A 17,675-nucleotide genomic window follows, 5' to 3' on the forward strand; every position below is an offset into this window, starting at 1 on the left:
ACGGGGGTCACGTGATCCCCTTTTGCGACCTTCGGACAAGCCAAGTCAATGGGGAAGCCAGATTCCCTTAACAACCCTGTTACTCACTTAACAACTGCAGTGATTTGCTTAACAACCACAGCAAGAAAAGACGCAAAATTCACCTAACAAATGTCTCTCGCTTAGCAACAGAAATGTCAGGCTCAGTTGTCCTAAAACGAGGACTCCCTGTATTCCAAGTGTTGGCCTCAGTAGTGCCATGTACAGTGATACTAGAATGATGAGGGGACTGGGGACTAAAACATACAAAGAACAGTTGCAGGAACTGGGCCTGGCTAGTCTAGTGAAGAGAAGAGAAGGACCAGGGGAGACAGGATACCCTCTTCCTATATGGGGGGGGGGGCTGCCACAGAGAGGAGGGGGTCAAGCTATTTTCCAAAGCACCCAAAGGCCAGACAAGGACTAATGGATGGAAACTGAACAAGGAGAGATTCAACCTGGAAATAAGGAGAAATTTTCTGACAGTTGAGAAGAATCAACCCATGGAACAGAAGTTGCCTTCAGACGTTGTAGGAGCTCCGTCACTGGAGACTTTCCAGAAGAGACCGGACTGCCATCTGTCAGGTGGTGTAGGGTCTCCTGCTTGGGCTGGTCTAGGTGACCTACAAGGTCCCTTCGAACTCTGTTAAATCTGTAATCCCATCTCATGATTTTGATGTGATTCCCCATATGATTGCAGGCCAGGACAGCAACACAAGGCTGGCTCATGTGGGCTGGGGAAGGATTAACTGTGGGGTGATCTCACAACCACTCCAGAAGTGGTAAAATTGAATTTATTTGTCCCAGGAGACTGAAAATCCAGTTGGCGTCCTTCTCAAGGCCTCTGCAGAAATCCTGCAGATCTGCTGAAGCTCCCTCCTGGAATAGGAAAGAGCCTTGTCTTGTCTTCAGCCCAGTGGTAGTGATGCTGCCTCAGCACCTTTGTTTCGAAATAATATTTGCAAATCATAATCCACTTCCTGAAACGAGAATTGCTGGGAGGGGCAGGAGCCTCAGAAAAGGATTATGTAATATCTGAAATGAACTGTGATTCACAGCAGCTTCTGCAATAATAAGTTTGCGCTAGTCTTTAAGATGCCACAAGATTCTTGACTGCTTTTTATTGCAAACAAAATACACGTAGTCCTCAACTTCCAGCAGCTTCATTTAGCGGCCGTTCGACGTTATCGCGGCGCTGAAAAATGTGCTCCAGACTTAGGACCATCGCAGCAGCCCCCGTGGTTGCACGATTTACATTCAGATGCTTGACAAATGACTCGCATTTATGACGGTGGCAGCATCCCTGGGTCATGTGATCCCCTTTTGCGACCTTCTGACAAGCGAAGCCAACGGGGTGAAGCCAGATTCACTTAAGAACCGGGTGATTAATTTTAACAACTGCTGTCATTGACTTGACAAATATGGCAAGAGAAGTCGTAAAATGGAACAGAGCTCAGCGAATTTTTCCCTTCTTCATATGTTTCAGCCACCAGTCGCTTAGCCATCTTTGTTGCTCTTCTCTGCACTCTTTCCTGAGCAGGGGTGTCAAAGTCGGTTTCGTTGAGGGCCGCATCAGGGTTGTGTTTGACCTTGGAGGGCCGGGGGTGGGCTTGGCCATGGTAGGGGTGGCTAGCTCGACATCACTGTTGGGGGGCACCTGTGGTGGCCAAGTGCTAAGTCAGGACTTCCCTGAGACCCTCCCTCACTCTGATTATAATCAATCTCCCTTCCTTCCTTCCTTCCTTCCTTCCTTCCTTCCTTCCTTCCTTCCTTCCTTCCTTCCTTCCTTCCTTCCTTCCTCCCTTCCTTCCTCTTCCCTCGTCAGTCTCCTTGCTTCTTCCTTCCCCTTTCCTTATTTTTCCTTCCTTGCTCTCTTCCCATCTTTTCTTCTTTTTCTTTTGTCTTTCCTCTTTCCCTTTCTCCTTTCCTGTCCCTTCTTGCATGCTCAAATGCAAAAGGGGAAACATTTCTCCTTTTGCTTTGTTTTTACTTTCTTCTGATAGCCCTCTGCCAGCGGAAGTGGAGCTCAGGGGGGCTCCCCGAGCTCCGTTTTCGCTGGCAGAGGGCTGCAGGAGACCGTCGCGTCTGAAAACAGGGTGCAGGGGGGCTGCGTGCAAAAACACCAAGCACTGTTTTTGCTGCCAGAGGCACTGCAGGCCAGATCTAAGCACCCCGTGGGCTGGATCCCGGCTCGCAGGCCTTCATTGTGACACCCCTGTTCTAGAGTCTCCATATCTTTTTTTTTTCTTTTTTCTTTTTGTATCTTGATGCAGTCTATAGCTCAAGATCCAGTCCAATCCAATATTAAACTTTAATTTTGGAACGGCAGTTCTTTGGGCTGCTTTGAGTAGTTTGGCACATCGGTGGGCCAGATGCCGGAACTGATGTGTCACTCGGCTGTTGCTTCTGCTGGATTTGGCAGCCTTGCGCCGCTTATCCACCCTTAGGAAAGCTGGCATGGGAAGTTTCCAGAAGCTGCAAACTACCGGAGGAAGGGAGGCAGTTTTTTGTTTTGTTTACATTTATATCCCGCCCTTCTCCGAAGACTCAGGGCGGCTTACAGTGTATAAGGCAATAGTCTCTTTGTATATTTTACAAAGTCAACTTATTGCCCCCCCAACAATCTGGGTCCTCATTTTACCTACCTTATAAAGGATGGAAGGCTGAGTCAACCTTGGGCCTGGTGGGGCTTGAACCTGCAGTAATTGCAGGCTGCTGTGTTTTAATAACAGGCTTTTACCAGCCTGAGCTATTCACCGCCCAAGTTGGAAGCTTGGATTGATGTACCAGCAGCCTGTGGCTTATATGTTCAGGTGATCCTCAGTTTACAAACAACAATTGAGCCTCAAATTCCCATCGCAAAGAGAGACAGTTGTTAACTGAGTTTTGCCCCATTTTACGACCTGTCTTGCCACAGTTGTTAACTCAATCACTTTAGTTAAAGTTAGTGTCATGGTTGTTAAGTGAATCTGGCTTCCTCCATTGACTTTGCTTGTCAGAAGGTCGCAAAAGGGATTGCGTGACCCCCCTGGGACCCTGCGACCATCACAAATAGCCAGTTGCCCAGCATCCAGGTTTTGATCACATGACCACGGGGATGCTGCAACGGTCATAAGTGTGAAAAGCGGTCGTAAGTCACCTTTTTTGCTGCCAAGTTTGAGACCCCCTGGTCTAAATGAGAAGCTCACACAGCTATTAAGACTTTTGTTCCTGGGCCTACATGAACAGATGCATCTGTTTTTGCATCTGCAAAATTACACAGAGGAAACAGATTGCATGAGTCACCGAGTTCAGGAGCAGTCACATGGCAGCAAAGTTGCCTGTAGTGGTTACAGCATGCCCCGGGTAAATTTTTTTAATATTAAATACAGTCTTTATGATGAATGTATTTTTATGATGACTATGATCATGATTTATCACTTGTAGCTTTTATGTACACATCTGAAATCTTATGAACTGACAAATTCCTTGTGTCCAATCATACTTGGCCAATAAAGAATTCCATTTCTGTTCTGTTCTGTTCTGTTCTAGTCTACTCTACTCTATTCCTATTCCTATTCCTATTCCTATTCCTATTCCTATTCCTATTCCTATTCCTATTCCTATTCCTATTCCTATTCCTATTCCTATTCCTATTCCTATTCCTATTCCTATTCCTATTCCTATTCCTATTCCTATTCTATTCCTATTCTATTCCTATTCCTATTCCTATTCCTATTCCTATTCCTATTCCTATTCTATTCTATTCCTATTCTATTCTATTCTTTTCTTTTGTCTTTCCTCTTTCCCTTTCTCCTTTCCTGTCCCTTCTTGCGTGCTCAAATGCAAAAGGGGAAACATTTCTCCTTTTGTTTTGTTTTTACTTTCTTCTGATAGCCCTCTGCCAGCGGAAGTGGAGCTCAGGGGGGGCTCCCCGAGCTCCGTTTTCGCTGGCAGAGGGCTGCAGGAGACCGTCGCGTCTGAAAACAGGGTGCAGGGGGGCTGCGTGCAAAAACACCAAGCACTGTTTTTGCTGCCAGAGGCACTGCAGGCCAGATCTAAGCACCCCGTGGGCTGGATCCCGGCTCGCAGGCCTTCATTGTGACACCCCTGTTCTAGAGTCTCCATATCTTTTTTTTCCTTTTCTTTTTTTGTATCTTGATGCAGTCTATAGCTCAAGATCCAGTCCAATCCAATATTAAACTTTATTTTGGAACGGCAGTTCTTTGGGCTGCTTTGAGTAGTTTGGCACATCGGTGGGCCAGATGCCGGAACTGATGTGTCACTCGGCTGTTGCTTCTGCTGGATTTGGCAGCCTTGCGCCGCTTATCCACCCTTAGGAAAGCTGGCATGGGAAGTTTCCAGAAGCTGCAAACTACCGGAGGAAGGGAGGCAGTTTTTTTTGTTTTTGTTTACATTTATACCCCGCCCTTCTCCGAAGACTCAGGGCGGCTTACAGTGTATAAGGCAATAGTCTCATTCTATTTGTATATTTTTACAAAGTCAACTTATTGCCCCCCCAACAATCTGGGTCCTCATTTTACCTACCTTATAAAGGATGGAAGGCTGAGTCAACCTTGGGCCTGGTGGGACTTGAACCTGCAGTAATTGCAAGCAGCTGTGTTTTAATAACAGGCTTTTACCAGCCTGCGCTATTCACCGGCCCAAGTTGGAAGCTTGGATTGATGTACCAGCAGCCTGTGGCTTATATGTTCAGGTGATCCTCAGTTTACAAACAACAATTGAGCCTCAAATTCCCATCGCAAAGAGAGACAGTTGTTAACTGAGTTTTGCCCCATTTTACGACCTGTCTTGCCACAGTTGTTAACTCAATCACTTTAGTTAAAGTTAGTGTCATGGTTGTTAAGTGAATCTGGCTTCCTCCATTGACTTTGCTTGTCAGAAGGTCGCAAAAAGGGATTGCGTGACCCCCCTGGGACCCTGCGACCATCACAAATAGCCAGTTGCCCAGCATCCAGGTTTTGATCACATGACCACGGGGATGCTGCAACGGTCATAAGTGTGAAAAGCGGTCGTAAGTCACCTTTTTTGCTGCCAAGTTTGGAGACCCCCCCCTGGTCTAAATGAGAAGCTCACACAGCTATTAAGACTTTTTGTTCCTGGGCCTACATGAACAGATGCATCTGTTTTTGCATCTGCAAAATTACACAGAGGAAACAGATTGCATGAGTCACCGAGTTCAGGAGCAGTCACATGGCAGCAAAGTTGCCTGTAGTGGTTACAGCATGCCCCGGGTAAATTTTTTTAATATTAAATACAGTCTTTATGATGAATGTATTTTTATGATGACTATGATCATGATTTATCACTTGTAGCTTTTATGTACACATCTGAAATCTTATGAACTGACAAATTCCTTGTGTCCAATCATACTTGGCCAATAAAGAATTCCATTTCTATTCTGTTCTGTTCTATTCTATTCTATTTCTATTTCTATTTCTATTTCTATTCTTTTTCTTTTTCTATTTCTATTCTATTCTATTCTATTTCTATCTTTATTTCATTGCTATTCTATTCCTATTCCTATTCCTATTCTGTTCTATTCCATTCCTATTCTATTCTATTCTATTCTATTCTATTCTATTTCTATTTCTATTTCTATTCTTTTTCTATTTCTATTCTATTCTATTCTATTCTATTCTATTTCTATCTTTATTTCATTTCTATTCTATTCCTATTCTATTTCTATTTCTATTCTATTCTGTTCTATTCTATTTCTATCTTTATTTCATTTCATTTCTATTCTATTCTGTTCTATTCTATTTCTATTCTATTTCTATTCTATTCCTATTCTATTTCTATTTCTATTTCTATTCTATTCTGTTCTATTCTATTTCTATCTTTATTTCATTTCATTTCTATTCTATTCCTATTCTATTCTGTTCTATTCTATTTCTATTCTATTCTATTCTATTTCTGTTCTGTTCTGTTCTATTCTATTCTATTTCTATTTCTATTCCTATTTCTATTTCTATTCTGTTCCTGTTCTATTCTATTCTATTTCTGTCTTTATTTCATTTCTATTCTATTCCTATTCTATTCTGTTCCTATTTCTATTTCTATTCTATTTCTATTCTATTTTTTTTCTATTTCTGTTCTATTCTATTCATATAGCAGAGGTGTCAAACAGAAGGCCTGCGGGCTGGATCCGGCCCACGGGGCCATCCTGGAAAATGCAACGGGCCAGCCAGCGTGGCTTCGGCCTGGTCTACCCAGTGCGAAGGAGAAACGTGCCAGCAGTTTGGGGAGTGGTGTCAAGCTGGCCACGCCCACCCAGTCAGTCACATCCGGCTGTGCCCCCCCCCCCCCCCCGGTCAATCTCAGCCGTGATGCATCCCTCAATTAAATTGAGTTTGACACCGCTGGTGTATGTGCTTCACAGTTGCTTCTCCTGGTGTCCGTCTTTGTTGAGGTGCTTGCCGGCTGTTTAGAGAAGCCCTTCCTCTGGGTAATTGACCAAACTGAAGGGGAGGGGCGGAAAAATTCAAATTATAATCATGAAAGCCTAATCTTTGCCATCTCTTATTTTCCTTTCCTCTGTTTTCTTTTTCCCATTGGACCTAGAATTGCTCAATCTCCCTGCGATGCTTGGGATAAGGGCTTAATCTTTGGAACCCCTGACAATAATTGTCCATTGTGGTTCGACTCAATCATTAACCATCTGAGGTCATTTCCTTGCACCTTCTTCTATGCAGCCCATCTAACTTTCCATGAGGCCGTTAACCATGGTACTTTCTTCAGATAAAAGCCATGATCCTAAGGCAGGGCTCTCCAAACGTGGCAACTTTAAGACTTGTGGACTTTGCTGGCTGAGGAATTCTGGGAATTGAAGTCCACAGGTCTTAAAAGTTGCTGAGTTTGCAGACCCCTGTCTTAAGGCTTTTATCTGAAGGAAGCTTTATTGCAATTAGTCCATTAGACACATCACCACAAATGAACCCCAAATTTCCCTTGCTGAAGCTAGAGTGAGTCTTGCCCCATTCTAAGTGAATCGCTGCAGTGGTTGAGTTAGTAACGCAGTTGTTCAGCGAATCTGGTTGTCAGAAGGCTGCGGAAGGGGATCACATGAAACCACCCACCCACCCCCGTTACACTGCAACCGTCATAAGTACATGCCAGTTGCCAAGCGCTTGTATTTTAATCACGTGACCGTAGGGATGCTGCAACAGTTGTGTGAAAAACGGTCATAAGTCCCTTTTTTTTCAGGGCCGTTGTAACTTCAAACGGTCACTAAGCGAATGGTTGTAAGTTGAGGACTACCTCTATAAGGTGATGCAGTCCAAAAGTCTGTCCTAGCTGTGAAATCCCTGCCTTAGAAGTCAAAATATGTCAACTGGTTTTTAAGGAAACTACTTTGCATGAAAGTGTTCCTCGGCTCTGGTCACTTTAAGTTGGGTGGACTTCAACTCCCAGCATTCCCTAGCCAGCTTTGCTGGCTAGAGAATGCTGGGAATTGAAGTCCATCCAGCTTAAAAATGACCAAGACTGACAAACATTGGCATAAATAACACATTGGCGTAGCAATATTGTTTTCTTGAATCCTTTTTCCTCCTGGCTGAGTTCGGGGGAAATTTTGCTTCCACAGGCCTGTAGAAATCTTAAATAAGTAATTCTCAAGTGAGGCCAAAATTTCTGCTGCTAAGCGAGACAGTCGTTCAGCGAATTTTGGCTCCATTCTGCAAATCTTTCTCACTCACCATTTGTTAAGCGAATCACTGCAGCCATTAACTTAATAACTTCGTTGTTGATTGAATCTGGCTTCCCCCATTGAGTTTGCTTGTCAGAAGGTCGCAAAAGCTGGCTGGGGAATTCTGGGAGTTGAAGTCCTCCAGGCTTAAAGTTGCCAAGGCTGTGGAGACCCCTGATCTCTAGAGCCTCCTGCTACAGAACTAAGCTCCCATTTCATGCTGAATAAACTAAATTATGAATGTATCTTAAATAGAAATTGGGCTGAGCAAATCCTCCTGTTGCAATTTCGTCTGGGCCGGCGGGCTTCAGATGGCCAAGTTTCAGCTTTCCTGCACCCTGGAAAAAATAAATAAATCAGATGCTTGCAGAGCCCTCAGGAAAGGAGGCCTTAGCTTAAGCTTCCAGCTTCATTAAAATGTGATTTTTCAGCTACAAGGCAGGAACCGGGAAGGCCTCACAGGGCAAGAATCGGCTTGCCTGCTTCTTAGCAAACGCCCCTGCTAGCTTTAAACTTTGCTATGCCAGCGTCAGGCTCTGTTGGGAGGGGTTTTGGGTCTGTGTGTCTGTGTGTCAAATTGGCATTCCTCCTAAACTGAGGGCTGAGGAATTCTGGGAGTTGAAGTTCACGAGTCTTAAATTTGCAATGACCGGGGAGCCCCTGCCTTGGATTTGAATTTTTGCTTCATTTGGCCGCTACCTTCCACGTTCTGCTGTGTTTTCGGCACTCTAGAGAACAAGGACGCTTAAAATGCAGAGCGGAGAATTGGCTTCCTAATCCCATTTTGTGCTTCATCAGAAATATACCAGATCAAAGGATTTGAGACGCTCCCCGGCTTAACCGGCCCTGGAAACACAACCGTTGTTCCCATTTTCTCCCGTTTACAATAAAGAAAAAGAAAGGTGAAGGAGGCACTTAACTTTGAACGAGAATTCTCTTGACCTGGTTTTAGAAAATAATTGTAGGGAGTTTCAGTGGAATGATAATTATGAATTAGGGTCTGGATTTTGATCGTGGGAACCTGGCCGTAAGTCCCTTTTTTCAGTGCCGTTGTAACTTTGAACGGTCGCTAAACAAATCGTCGTAAGTCAAGAACTACATTGTTCCTTTGTTGCTGCTCTCCTGCAGACAGAATCTTGCCAGATTAAAGCAATGATTTGCAAAACGGTTAGGAACACCCTGTGGATTGCTGGGGAAACTCCGACCTTGCTCTTTTCCGGTCCACCGGACAATCCCAAGTCCAGCTGTCCTTTTGCACCATGGCAGAGAGCCCCTCCCTCCCTCTTGCACATCTGGACTACATTCCAACACAACAGCTGTGTTGTAACAGAGGGAGTGTGGCAGGGCTTGAGGCGGGTGGCCACATCAGAAGGCAGGAAGGCATAGAAAGAACAAGAGTTGGAAGGGACCGTGGAGGTCTTCTAGTCCAGCCCCCCTGCTAAAGCAGGAGACATACTATTTCAGACAAATCTGTCCAGTTCTTGGAAACCTCCAGTGTTGATGCACCCACAATTCCCAATTTCTTCTTGAAAACTTCCACAGATTAATTATTCTTGCTGTCAGGAAATTCCTCCTTAGCTCCAGGTTCTTTCTCCCCTCGATTAGCCTCCACCCATTGCTTCTTGCCCTGCCTTCAGGGGCTTTGGAGAATAGGCAGACCCCTCCTCCCTCTTCTTTGGGGCAGCCCCTCAAATATAACAACATGACAAATATGGCAACGTGAAATTGAAGAATGCTGACTGGTTTATTCTTCCAGTGGAGGATGGAGCGGATGGGAGAACCATCAAATGCAGCTGCGGCCAGATTATGTATCTATCTATCTATCTATCTATCTATCTATCTATCTATCTATCTATCTATCTATCTATCTATCCATCCATCCATCCCTTCCCCCCCCTCTCTCTTCCCCTCCCTCTCTCCATTTTGTATCAAAATGAGACTGAACAGTTTCCAGCCTTTAAAAATGAAAATCCTAACAGATAAAATTTTTCAAAAACAGTAAGCATGGGAAACCTGCTGGTTCTTCTAGAGCAGGGGTCTCCAACCTTGGTCCCTTTTAAGACTTGTGGACTTCAACTCCCAGAGTCCCTCAGCCAGCAAAGCTGGCTGAGGAACTCTGGGAGTTGAAGTCCACAAGTCTTAAAAGGGACCAAGGTTGGAGACCCCTGTTCTAGAGCAGGGATGGGCAACCTTTACTAACCGTCGACTTCAACTCCCAGAATTCCCCAGCCACCCATGTTCTACAGGCAGTCTGTAACAGAGTTGGAAGGGACCTTGGAGGTCATCTAGTCCAGCCCCCTGCTCACGCAGGGGACCTACACTAGGGATTCGAACTGCCGACCTTTCTGATCGGCAAGCCATGATGGTGAGATGAGGTTGGGCAAGGGCCGAGGACGAGCGTTTGGCCTGGGCAGCCGGGCAGCCCTCTGTTTGTGCCGGGCAGGTCTGCCGTGTCCCCCTGGGAAGCAGCCGAGGTTATTGTGACACACACACACCCCCGTTGCCAAGTGCAAGCCCGGAGCAGCGCACGGAAGTTGAAAGTTGAAAGCGAGAGGCCGAGAGGAAGGGTTGAGGGGAGCGGCAGTGTGGTGTCCCGCCTTGTTACGGAAGGCCAAAACAGGAAAGAGGGAAAGAGGGGAAAAAAAACCACAAAGTCACCTTGGTGGACCTTAAGGCCTGACATCCACCCCCAGAGTCTACAATTCTGTAACCTGAACTCTACCCTCTAGTGATCGAACCGGTTCAGCCAGACGTCCAGTTTCCAGGTCAGCTGAAATCATCCCTTTTGGGGCAACTTCCAATCTGGCATGCAGCTTGGAAGTCTACTTGGAGGGAGGGAGGGAGACAGGGAAGGAAGGGAAGGAGGGAGGGAGGGAAGGAGGAAGGAAGGAAGGAAGGAAGGAAAGGAGGCAGGGAAGGAAGGAAAGAAGGGAGGGAGGAAGGAAAGGGAAGGAGGGTGGAAGGAAAGGAGGGAAGGAAGGAAAAAAGGGAGGGAAGGAAGGAGGGTGGAAGGAAAGGAGGCAGGGAAGGAAGGAAGAAGGAGGTGGAAGGAAAGGGAAGGAAGGAGGGTGGAAGGAAAGGAGGGAAGGAAGGAAAAAAGGGAGGGAAGGAAGGAGGGTGGAAGGAAAGGAGGCAGGGAAGGAAGGAAAGAAGGGAGGGTGGAAGGAAAGGGAAGGAGGGTGGAAGGAAAGGAGGGAGGGATGAAGGGAGGAAGGAAGGAAAAGAATCAGGGAGATAGGGAAGGAAGGAAAGAAAGGGAGGGAGGGAAGGAGGGAAGGAGGAAGGAAAGGGAAGGAGGGTGGAAGGAAAGAAGGGAGGGAGGGAGGAAAGGAGGCAGAGAGGCAGGGAGGGAGGGAGGGCCATGGTGGTACAGTGGTGAGACTGCAGTATTGCAGGTTGATTCTACTCACTGCCAGGAGTTCAATCCTGACCGTCTCAAGGTTGACTCAGCCTTCCATCCTTCCGAGGTCTAAGTGCTAGTGGGAAGGAAGGAAGGAAGGAAGGAAGGTTGGTTTTGATGAGAAAGGAAAGAAAGTCAGGAAGTGAGGAAGGAAGGAGAAGGGAAGGAAGGAAGGAAGGAACAAAGGAAAGAGAGAAGTCAGCAAGGGACAAAAAGAAAGAAGGGAAAGACGAGAAGGAAGCATGGAAGGAAGGAAGAGGGGGAAAAAGAGAGGAAGGGAGAAGTGAGAGAGAGTTTTAATTTTACCACTTGTTGACTCATACTGTTTATCCTGCAGAGACAGATAATTTTCTTCCCTAAAGCAGTTTTTCACTAAATTTCCTCCTTGGAGCAAAGTCCTGTTTGCACTGCTGGTTAGCGTGCGTGGCGTCTTTCATTGTCTCCTCAGCTAAGGATCAGATTATAATACTGAGTTGGGATGTAACGGGGGGGGGGGGGGAGAGAGAGGAGAAAGGCTACACCAAACAAGTTCTATTATTTCTAAGCCTCCCCCCTGTCCACTTAACTCCCTACCTACCTCTTTTATGGGCAGTCCTGGGTTTACTGCCACAGCTGGGACCAGAGTTGCTAAGCAAGAGGGTTGTTAAGGGGGTTGGGTGGGAATCACTATAGTTACTAAGTGAATCATTTGGTTGTTAAGCGGAGAATCTGGCTTCTCCTATTAAGTTTGCTTGTCAGAAGCCGGCTGTGAATGGCTATCATGTGACCCCAAGATGCTGCAACGGTTGTAAATACAGGTAGACCTTGACTTACAACAGTTCATTTAGTGACCGTTCACAGTTAACGACAGCGCTGAAAAAGTGGCTTAGAACCATTTTTCACATTTATGACCGTTGCAGCATCCCCATGGTCGGTCACATGAACAAAATTCAGATGCTTGGCAACTGATTCATAGTTATGACGGTTGCCGTGATTCCTTTTGTGACCTCCTGACAAGCAAAGTCCACGGGGAAGCCAGATTCACTTAACAACCGGGTTACTAATTTAACAACTGCAGTAATTCACTTAACGATTGTGGCAAGAAAAAAATCATAAAATGGGGGCAAAACTCATTTAACAACTGTTTCACTCAGCAACATAAATTTTGAGCTCCGTTGTGGTTGTAAGTCGAGGACTGCCTATACATATTGGTTGCCAAGCGGCCAAATTTTGTTCCTTTCATTGTGGTGGTGTTTTGACGGTCATAAGCATGAGGGCCAGTTGTAAGTCACTTTTCTTCAGTGCTGTTGTAACTCTGAACGTTTGCTAAATGAACAGTTGTAAGACAAGAACCGCCAGAACTGCCGGAACATGCAGAGAACTGGTGTTGGGAAAAAATATACATATAGACTAAAGCACTGACATGTTGGTGTTGAAATGTATCTGTTTAGCTCCTGATTTATTTATGGATAGTATTGTGGGAATTTAGAGGGAAGGAAGGAAAAGGAAAGGAGAGGGGAAGGAGGAGGAGAGGAGAGGGAAGGGAAAGGGGAAGGGAAAAGAAAGATGAGAATGGATGGAAGGAAGGAAGAAATGAGAAAGAAAAAGGAAGGAAGGAAAAAAATGAGAGTGGAAGGAAGGAGGGAGGAAGGGAAGAAGTGGAAGGGAAAGAGAGAAAGAAAGAGATGAGATTGAAAGGAAGAAAGGAAGGAAAAAGATGAGAGTGGAAGGAAAGAGATAGAGGAGGGAAGGAAGAAGAGGGAAAATCTTTTTTTACCGTCTTTTCTTACTACGGATATAGATGAAATTGAAAAACAGGATATGTTTTAAATGGGGAAATCAACCATTAGGCTCGGAAGTTCTGCCAAACTCTTTTGAATTTGGCAGAAAGGAAGCCTGGGATTTTCTCATTATCCCACGTTTTGGGATAAAATCTGGAGACTTTCCAGAAGTGATTTATCCCCGTTGACCCCTTTCCTCCTCCTCCTCCTCCTCCTCCTCCTCTCTGGAGCCCCCAAAGGAGGGTCTTCCCCATTCTTCCAGAAATACAGTGTGGCACCAATGATCCCCCAAAAGCTACAAAGAAGGTTTCTGTTAACGTTACAACCCCAAAGCTGTTCCAGGAAGAAGCGATTGGTGGCGACAAGACGACCGGCAGGCCTTTTCCTGGTGGCATGCTGCGTCCGTTCTCACCTGACAGTCTGGTGATGGGCACCCTCTGGACTTTGAGCAACCCCCTGGAGGCTTCCTTCTGGCTGGTGGGCGCCCCTCACGATGGCTGGGGAGAACTTAATTTTGTTCCTGGTTCTCTTCTCTGCAGGAATGCATTCTCTCCGGCATTATGTCCGTGAATGGCAAGAAGGTTCTGCACATGGATCGGAACGCTTACTATGGAGGGGAAAGTGCTTCCATTACCCCGCTGGAAGATGTGAGTATTTCTGTCTGTCTGTCTGCCCCTCTCTCTCTCTCCCTCCCTCCCTCCCTCCTTCCCTTTCTTTCTTTCTGTCTGTCTTTATTTCTTTCTCTTTTCTTTTTCCCTTTCCCTTTCGCTTTTCTTTTCTCTTCTTTTCTTTCTCTTTCTGTCTTTCTCTTTCTCTCACACACTTTCTTTTTCTCTCTTTCTTTTCTTTTCTTACTTTCCTTTTTTCTTTTTCTTTCTCTTTTGTTTCCTTCCTTCCTTCCTTCTTCTCATCTCTTCTTCCTTCCTTCCTTCCTTCCTTCCCTCCCTATCTCCTTCCTTCCTTTCTTCTCCCTCTCTCCCTTCCTTCCCTCCTTCCTTTCATTCCCATCTCCCTCCCTCCCTCTATTGAAATATCTAAAGATGATTGGTCTGATGGTGTTGTGATGCTCTTAACAATCCTTCTCTCAGCTTGGTTCTTTTTTTTTTTTTAAAAGAAATTCCTTCCTGGGTGGGTGAATTGCACAGCCCACCCTAATTAACTCCTATCCTCCTCTTCTTCTTCTTAAAAGCTATACAAAAGGTTTCAGCTGCCAGGAGCAATACCGGAGTCGATGGGCCGAGGAAGAGATTGGAACGTCGACCTGATCCCCAAATTCCTCATGGCCTGTGGTGAGTGGCTGGAAACTCCTCTGTTTATTCTGTTATCTTAATTCCTATCCTGCCTTCGGTCTCGGAGCTCCCTCTGGGGTGTCTGAATAAAAGTTATTCCGTTCTTCACCGTCCTTTCCCTGCCTGCCTGGGTTCCCACTGGGTTTGTTTTGTCTGCAGGGCAACTGGTGAAGATGCTGCTGTACACAGAGGTCACTCGCTACCTGGACTTCAAGGTGATCGAAGGGAGCTTTGTCTACAAGGGTGGAAAGATCTACAAGGTCCCTTCGACCGAAGCGGAAGCTCTCGCCTCTAGTAAGCTGATTGCTCTTCTCTCACGATGGATCCCATCAATGGATTACGATGTGGGTAGCGAGATTATTTATACAGGTAGTCCTCGATCTACGACCACAACGGAGACAGAAACTTTTCATGGCTAAGCAAGACAGTGGTTTAAGGCCATTGAAGCCCACTCTACAACTTTCCTTGCCACGGTTGTTAAGCGAATCACTGCAGTTGTCAAATAAGTAAGAGGGTCATTAAGTGAATCTGACTCTCCCCCCTCCCCCCTTTGACTTTGCTTGTGAAAAGGTTGCAAAAGGGGTTGACGTCACCCCGGGACACAGCGACCGTCATAAATATGAGCCCGTTGCCAAGCGGCTGAATTTTGATCACGTGACCATGGGGAAGCTGCAACGGTCATAAGTGTGAAAACTGATCATAAGTCGGTTTTTTCCAGTGCCATTGTGACTTTGAACGGTCACTAAAACGAACGGTTGTAAATCGAGGACTCCCTATACCCCAAAACAGCCTCTAGCCCAGGGGTCTCCATCCTTGGTCCCTTTAAGACTTGTGGACTTCAACTCCCAGAGTCCCTCAGCCAGCAGCCCCTCCCTCCTGGGAGTCTAGAACAGGGGTCTCCAACCTTGGTCCCTTTAAGACTTGTGGACTTCAACTCCCAGAGTTCCTCAGCCAGCAGCCCCTCCCTCCTGGGAGTCTAGAACAGGGGTCTCCAACCTTGGTCCCTTTAAGGCTTGTGGACTTCAACTCCCAGAGTTCCTCAGCCAGCAGCCCCTCCCTCCTGGGAGTCTAGAACAGGGGTCTCCAACCTTGGTCCCTTTAAGACTTGTGGACTTCAACTCCCAGAGTTCCTCAGCCAGCAGCCCCTCCCTCCTGGGAGTCTAGAACAGGGGTCTCCAACCTTGGTCCCTTTAAGACTTGTGGACTTCAACTCCCAGAGTCCCTCAGCCAGCAGCCCCTCCCTCCTGGGAGTCTAGAACAGGGGTCTCCAACCTTGGTCCCTTTAAGGCTTGTGACTTCAACTCCCAGAGTCCTCAGCCAGCCCCTCCCTCCTGGGAGTCTAGAACAGGGATCTCCAACCTTGGTCCCTTTAAGACTTGTGGACTTCAACTCCCAGAGTTCCTCAGCCAGCAGCCCCTCCCTCCTGGGAGTCTAGAACAGGGATCTCCAACCTTGGTCCCTTTAAGACTTGTGGACTTCAACTCCCAGAGTCCCTCAGCCAGCAGCCCCTCCCTCCTGGGAGTCTAGAACAGGGATCTCCAACCTTGGTCCCTTTAAGGCTTGTGGACTTCAACTCCCAGAGTCCCTCAGCCAGCAGCCCCTCCCTCCTGGGAGTCTAGAACAGGGATCTCCAACCTTGGTCCCTTTAAGACTTGTGGACTTCAACTCCCAGAGTCCCTCAGCCAGCAGCCCCTCCCTCCTGGGAGTCTAGAACAGGGATCTCCAACCTTGGTCCCTTTAAGACTTGTGGACTTCAACTCCCAGAGTCCCTCAGCCAGCAGCCCCTCCCTCCTGGGAGTCTAGAACAGGGATCTCCAACCTTGGTCCCTTTAAGGCTTGTGGACTTCAACTCCCACAGCCAGCAGCCCCTCCCTCCTGGGAGTCTAGAACAGGGATCTCCAACCTTGGTCCCTTTAAGACTTGTGGACTTCAACTCCCAGAGTCCTTCAGCCAGCAGCCCCTCCCTCCTGGGAGTCTAGAACAGGGGTCTCCAACCTTGGTCCCTTTAAGACTTGTGGACTTCAACTCCCAGAGTCCCTCAGCCAGCAGCCCCTCCCTCCTGGGAGTCTAGAACAGGGGTCTCCAACCTTGGTCCCTTTAAGACTTGTGGACTTCAACTCCCAGAGTTCCTCAGCCAGCGGCCCCTCCCTCCTGGGAGTCCAGAGCAGGGATCTCCAACCTTGGTCCCTTTAAGACTTGTGGACTTCAACTCCCAGAGTTCCTCAGCCAGCAAAGCTGGCTGAGGGACTCTGGGAGTTGAAGTCCACAAGTCTTAAAGGGACCAAGGTTGGAGACCCCTGCTCTAGCCCACAACTGGGAAGAACCAACTGGAGACCACATTGCTGCTTCTCTCCGAGCTCTAGAACAAACCAAGATAGAAGGTGCGTATTTTTCGCCCTCGGCACTTAAAAAACAACAACTGTCTTTCCCCCTTTGAAGGTTTGATGGGCCTGTTTGAGAAAAGGCGCTTCCGGAAGTTTCTGGTTTACGTGGCCAACTTCGACGAGAACGACGCCCGCACGTTTGAAGGGGTGGATCCCAAGAAAACCACCATGCGCGACGTCTACAAGAAATTCGATCTCGGCCAGGATGTGATTGACTTCACGGGCCACGCCCTGGCCCTGTACAGGACGGATGAGTAAGAGACCCTCACCCTCCCCTGAGCGAGAGACCCCCTCCCCACTTGGCCTGTGTTTTCCCTCTCTACATCAAAACCAGGGCACTGTGGCAAACTTGGGGACCTCAACTCTGTTTTCCCGGAAAATAAGACCTGTCCTGAAAATAAGACCTAGCACGATTTTACATAGGCACCTAATATAAGCCCTACTTAAGAGCCTGTGCAGCTGGCTGGCCACCTATTTATTTATTTTATTTATTATTATTATTATTTAGATTTTTATACCGCCCTTCTCCCGAAGGACTCAGGGCGGTGTACAGCCAGATTAAAACAGTGCAATATACAGATTAAAACCATAGTTAAAATAACATATTCTAAGAATGGCCGAAAATTAAAACCGTCAAATTTGACCCATCAATAAAATACACCAGTTAAAAATTATTAAAATTTAAAAATTTAAAAGTTTAGAATATTAAAATTAAGCCAGTCCCGCTTGAATAAACAAGTACGTTTTCAATTCACGGCGAAAGGTCCGAAGGTCAGGTAATTGACGCAAACCAGGGGGAAGCTCGTTCCAGAGCGTAGGAGCTCCAACAGAGAAGGCCCTGCCCCTGGGGGCCGCCCGCCGACATTGTTTGGCGGACGGCACCCTGAGAAGACCCTCTCTGTGTGAGCGTACGGGTCGGTGGGAGGCATAAGGTAACAGCAGGCGGTCCCGTAAGTCCCGGGCCCTAAGCCATGGAGCGCTTTAAAGGTGGTAACCACACCTTCCGTTGGGCTGCTGGCGGGATGGTGGTGTAGCTGCCTCACGTGCCCCACGCTGGCTTACCTGAGGGCCCTCTGCAGCCAGGCCATCCACACCCCAACACCTGATACGTGCAGCGGGAGCCCCCGTGGGTGCTGG

At 47.0% G+C, this 17,675-nt stretch overlaps 1 protein-coding gene across 1 annotated transcript in view; it reads left to right on the plus strand.

Moving 5' to 3' along the window:
• The window catches only part of GDI2 (GDP dissociation inhibitor 2), a 36,558-nt gene that overhangs the window by 10,360 nt on the left and 8,523 nt on the right, over nt 1–17,675 (plus strand). Inside the window, exons 2-5 of the mRNA XM_058191921.1 lie at nt 13,405–13,512; nt 14,055–14,154; nt 14,314–14,448; nt 16,594–16,792. Coding sequence (XP_058047904.1) covers nt 13,405–13,512; nt 14,055–14,154; nt 14,314–14,448; nt 16,594–16,792 — 542 coding nt within the window. The remainder of the gene's footprint in view (nt 1–13,404; nt 13,513–14,054; nt 14,155–14,313; nt 14,449–16,593; nt 16,793–17,675) is intronic.

The sequence above is a fragment of the Ahaetulla prasina genome, chromosome 7 (genome assembly GCF_028640845.1).
Source record: "Ahaetulla prasina isolate Xishuangbanna chromosome 7, ASM2864084v1, whole genome shotgun sequence".
Taxonomy (NCBI): Eukaryota; Metazoa; Chordata; class Lepidosauria; order Squamata; family Colubridae; genus Ahaetulla; species Ahaetulla prasina.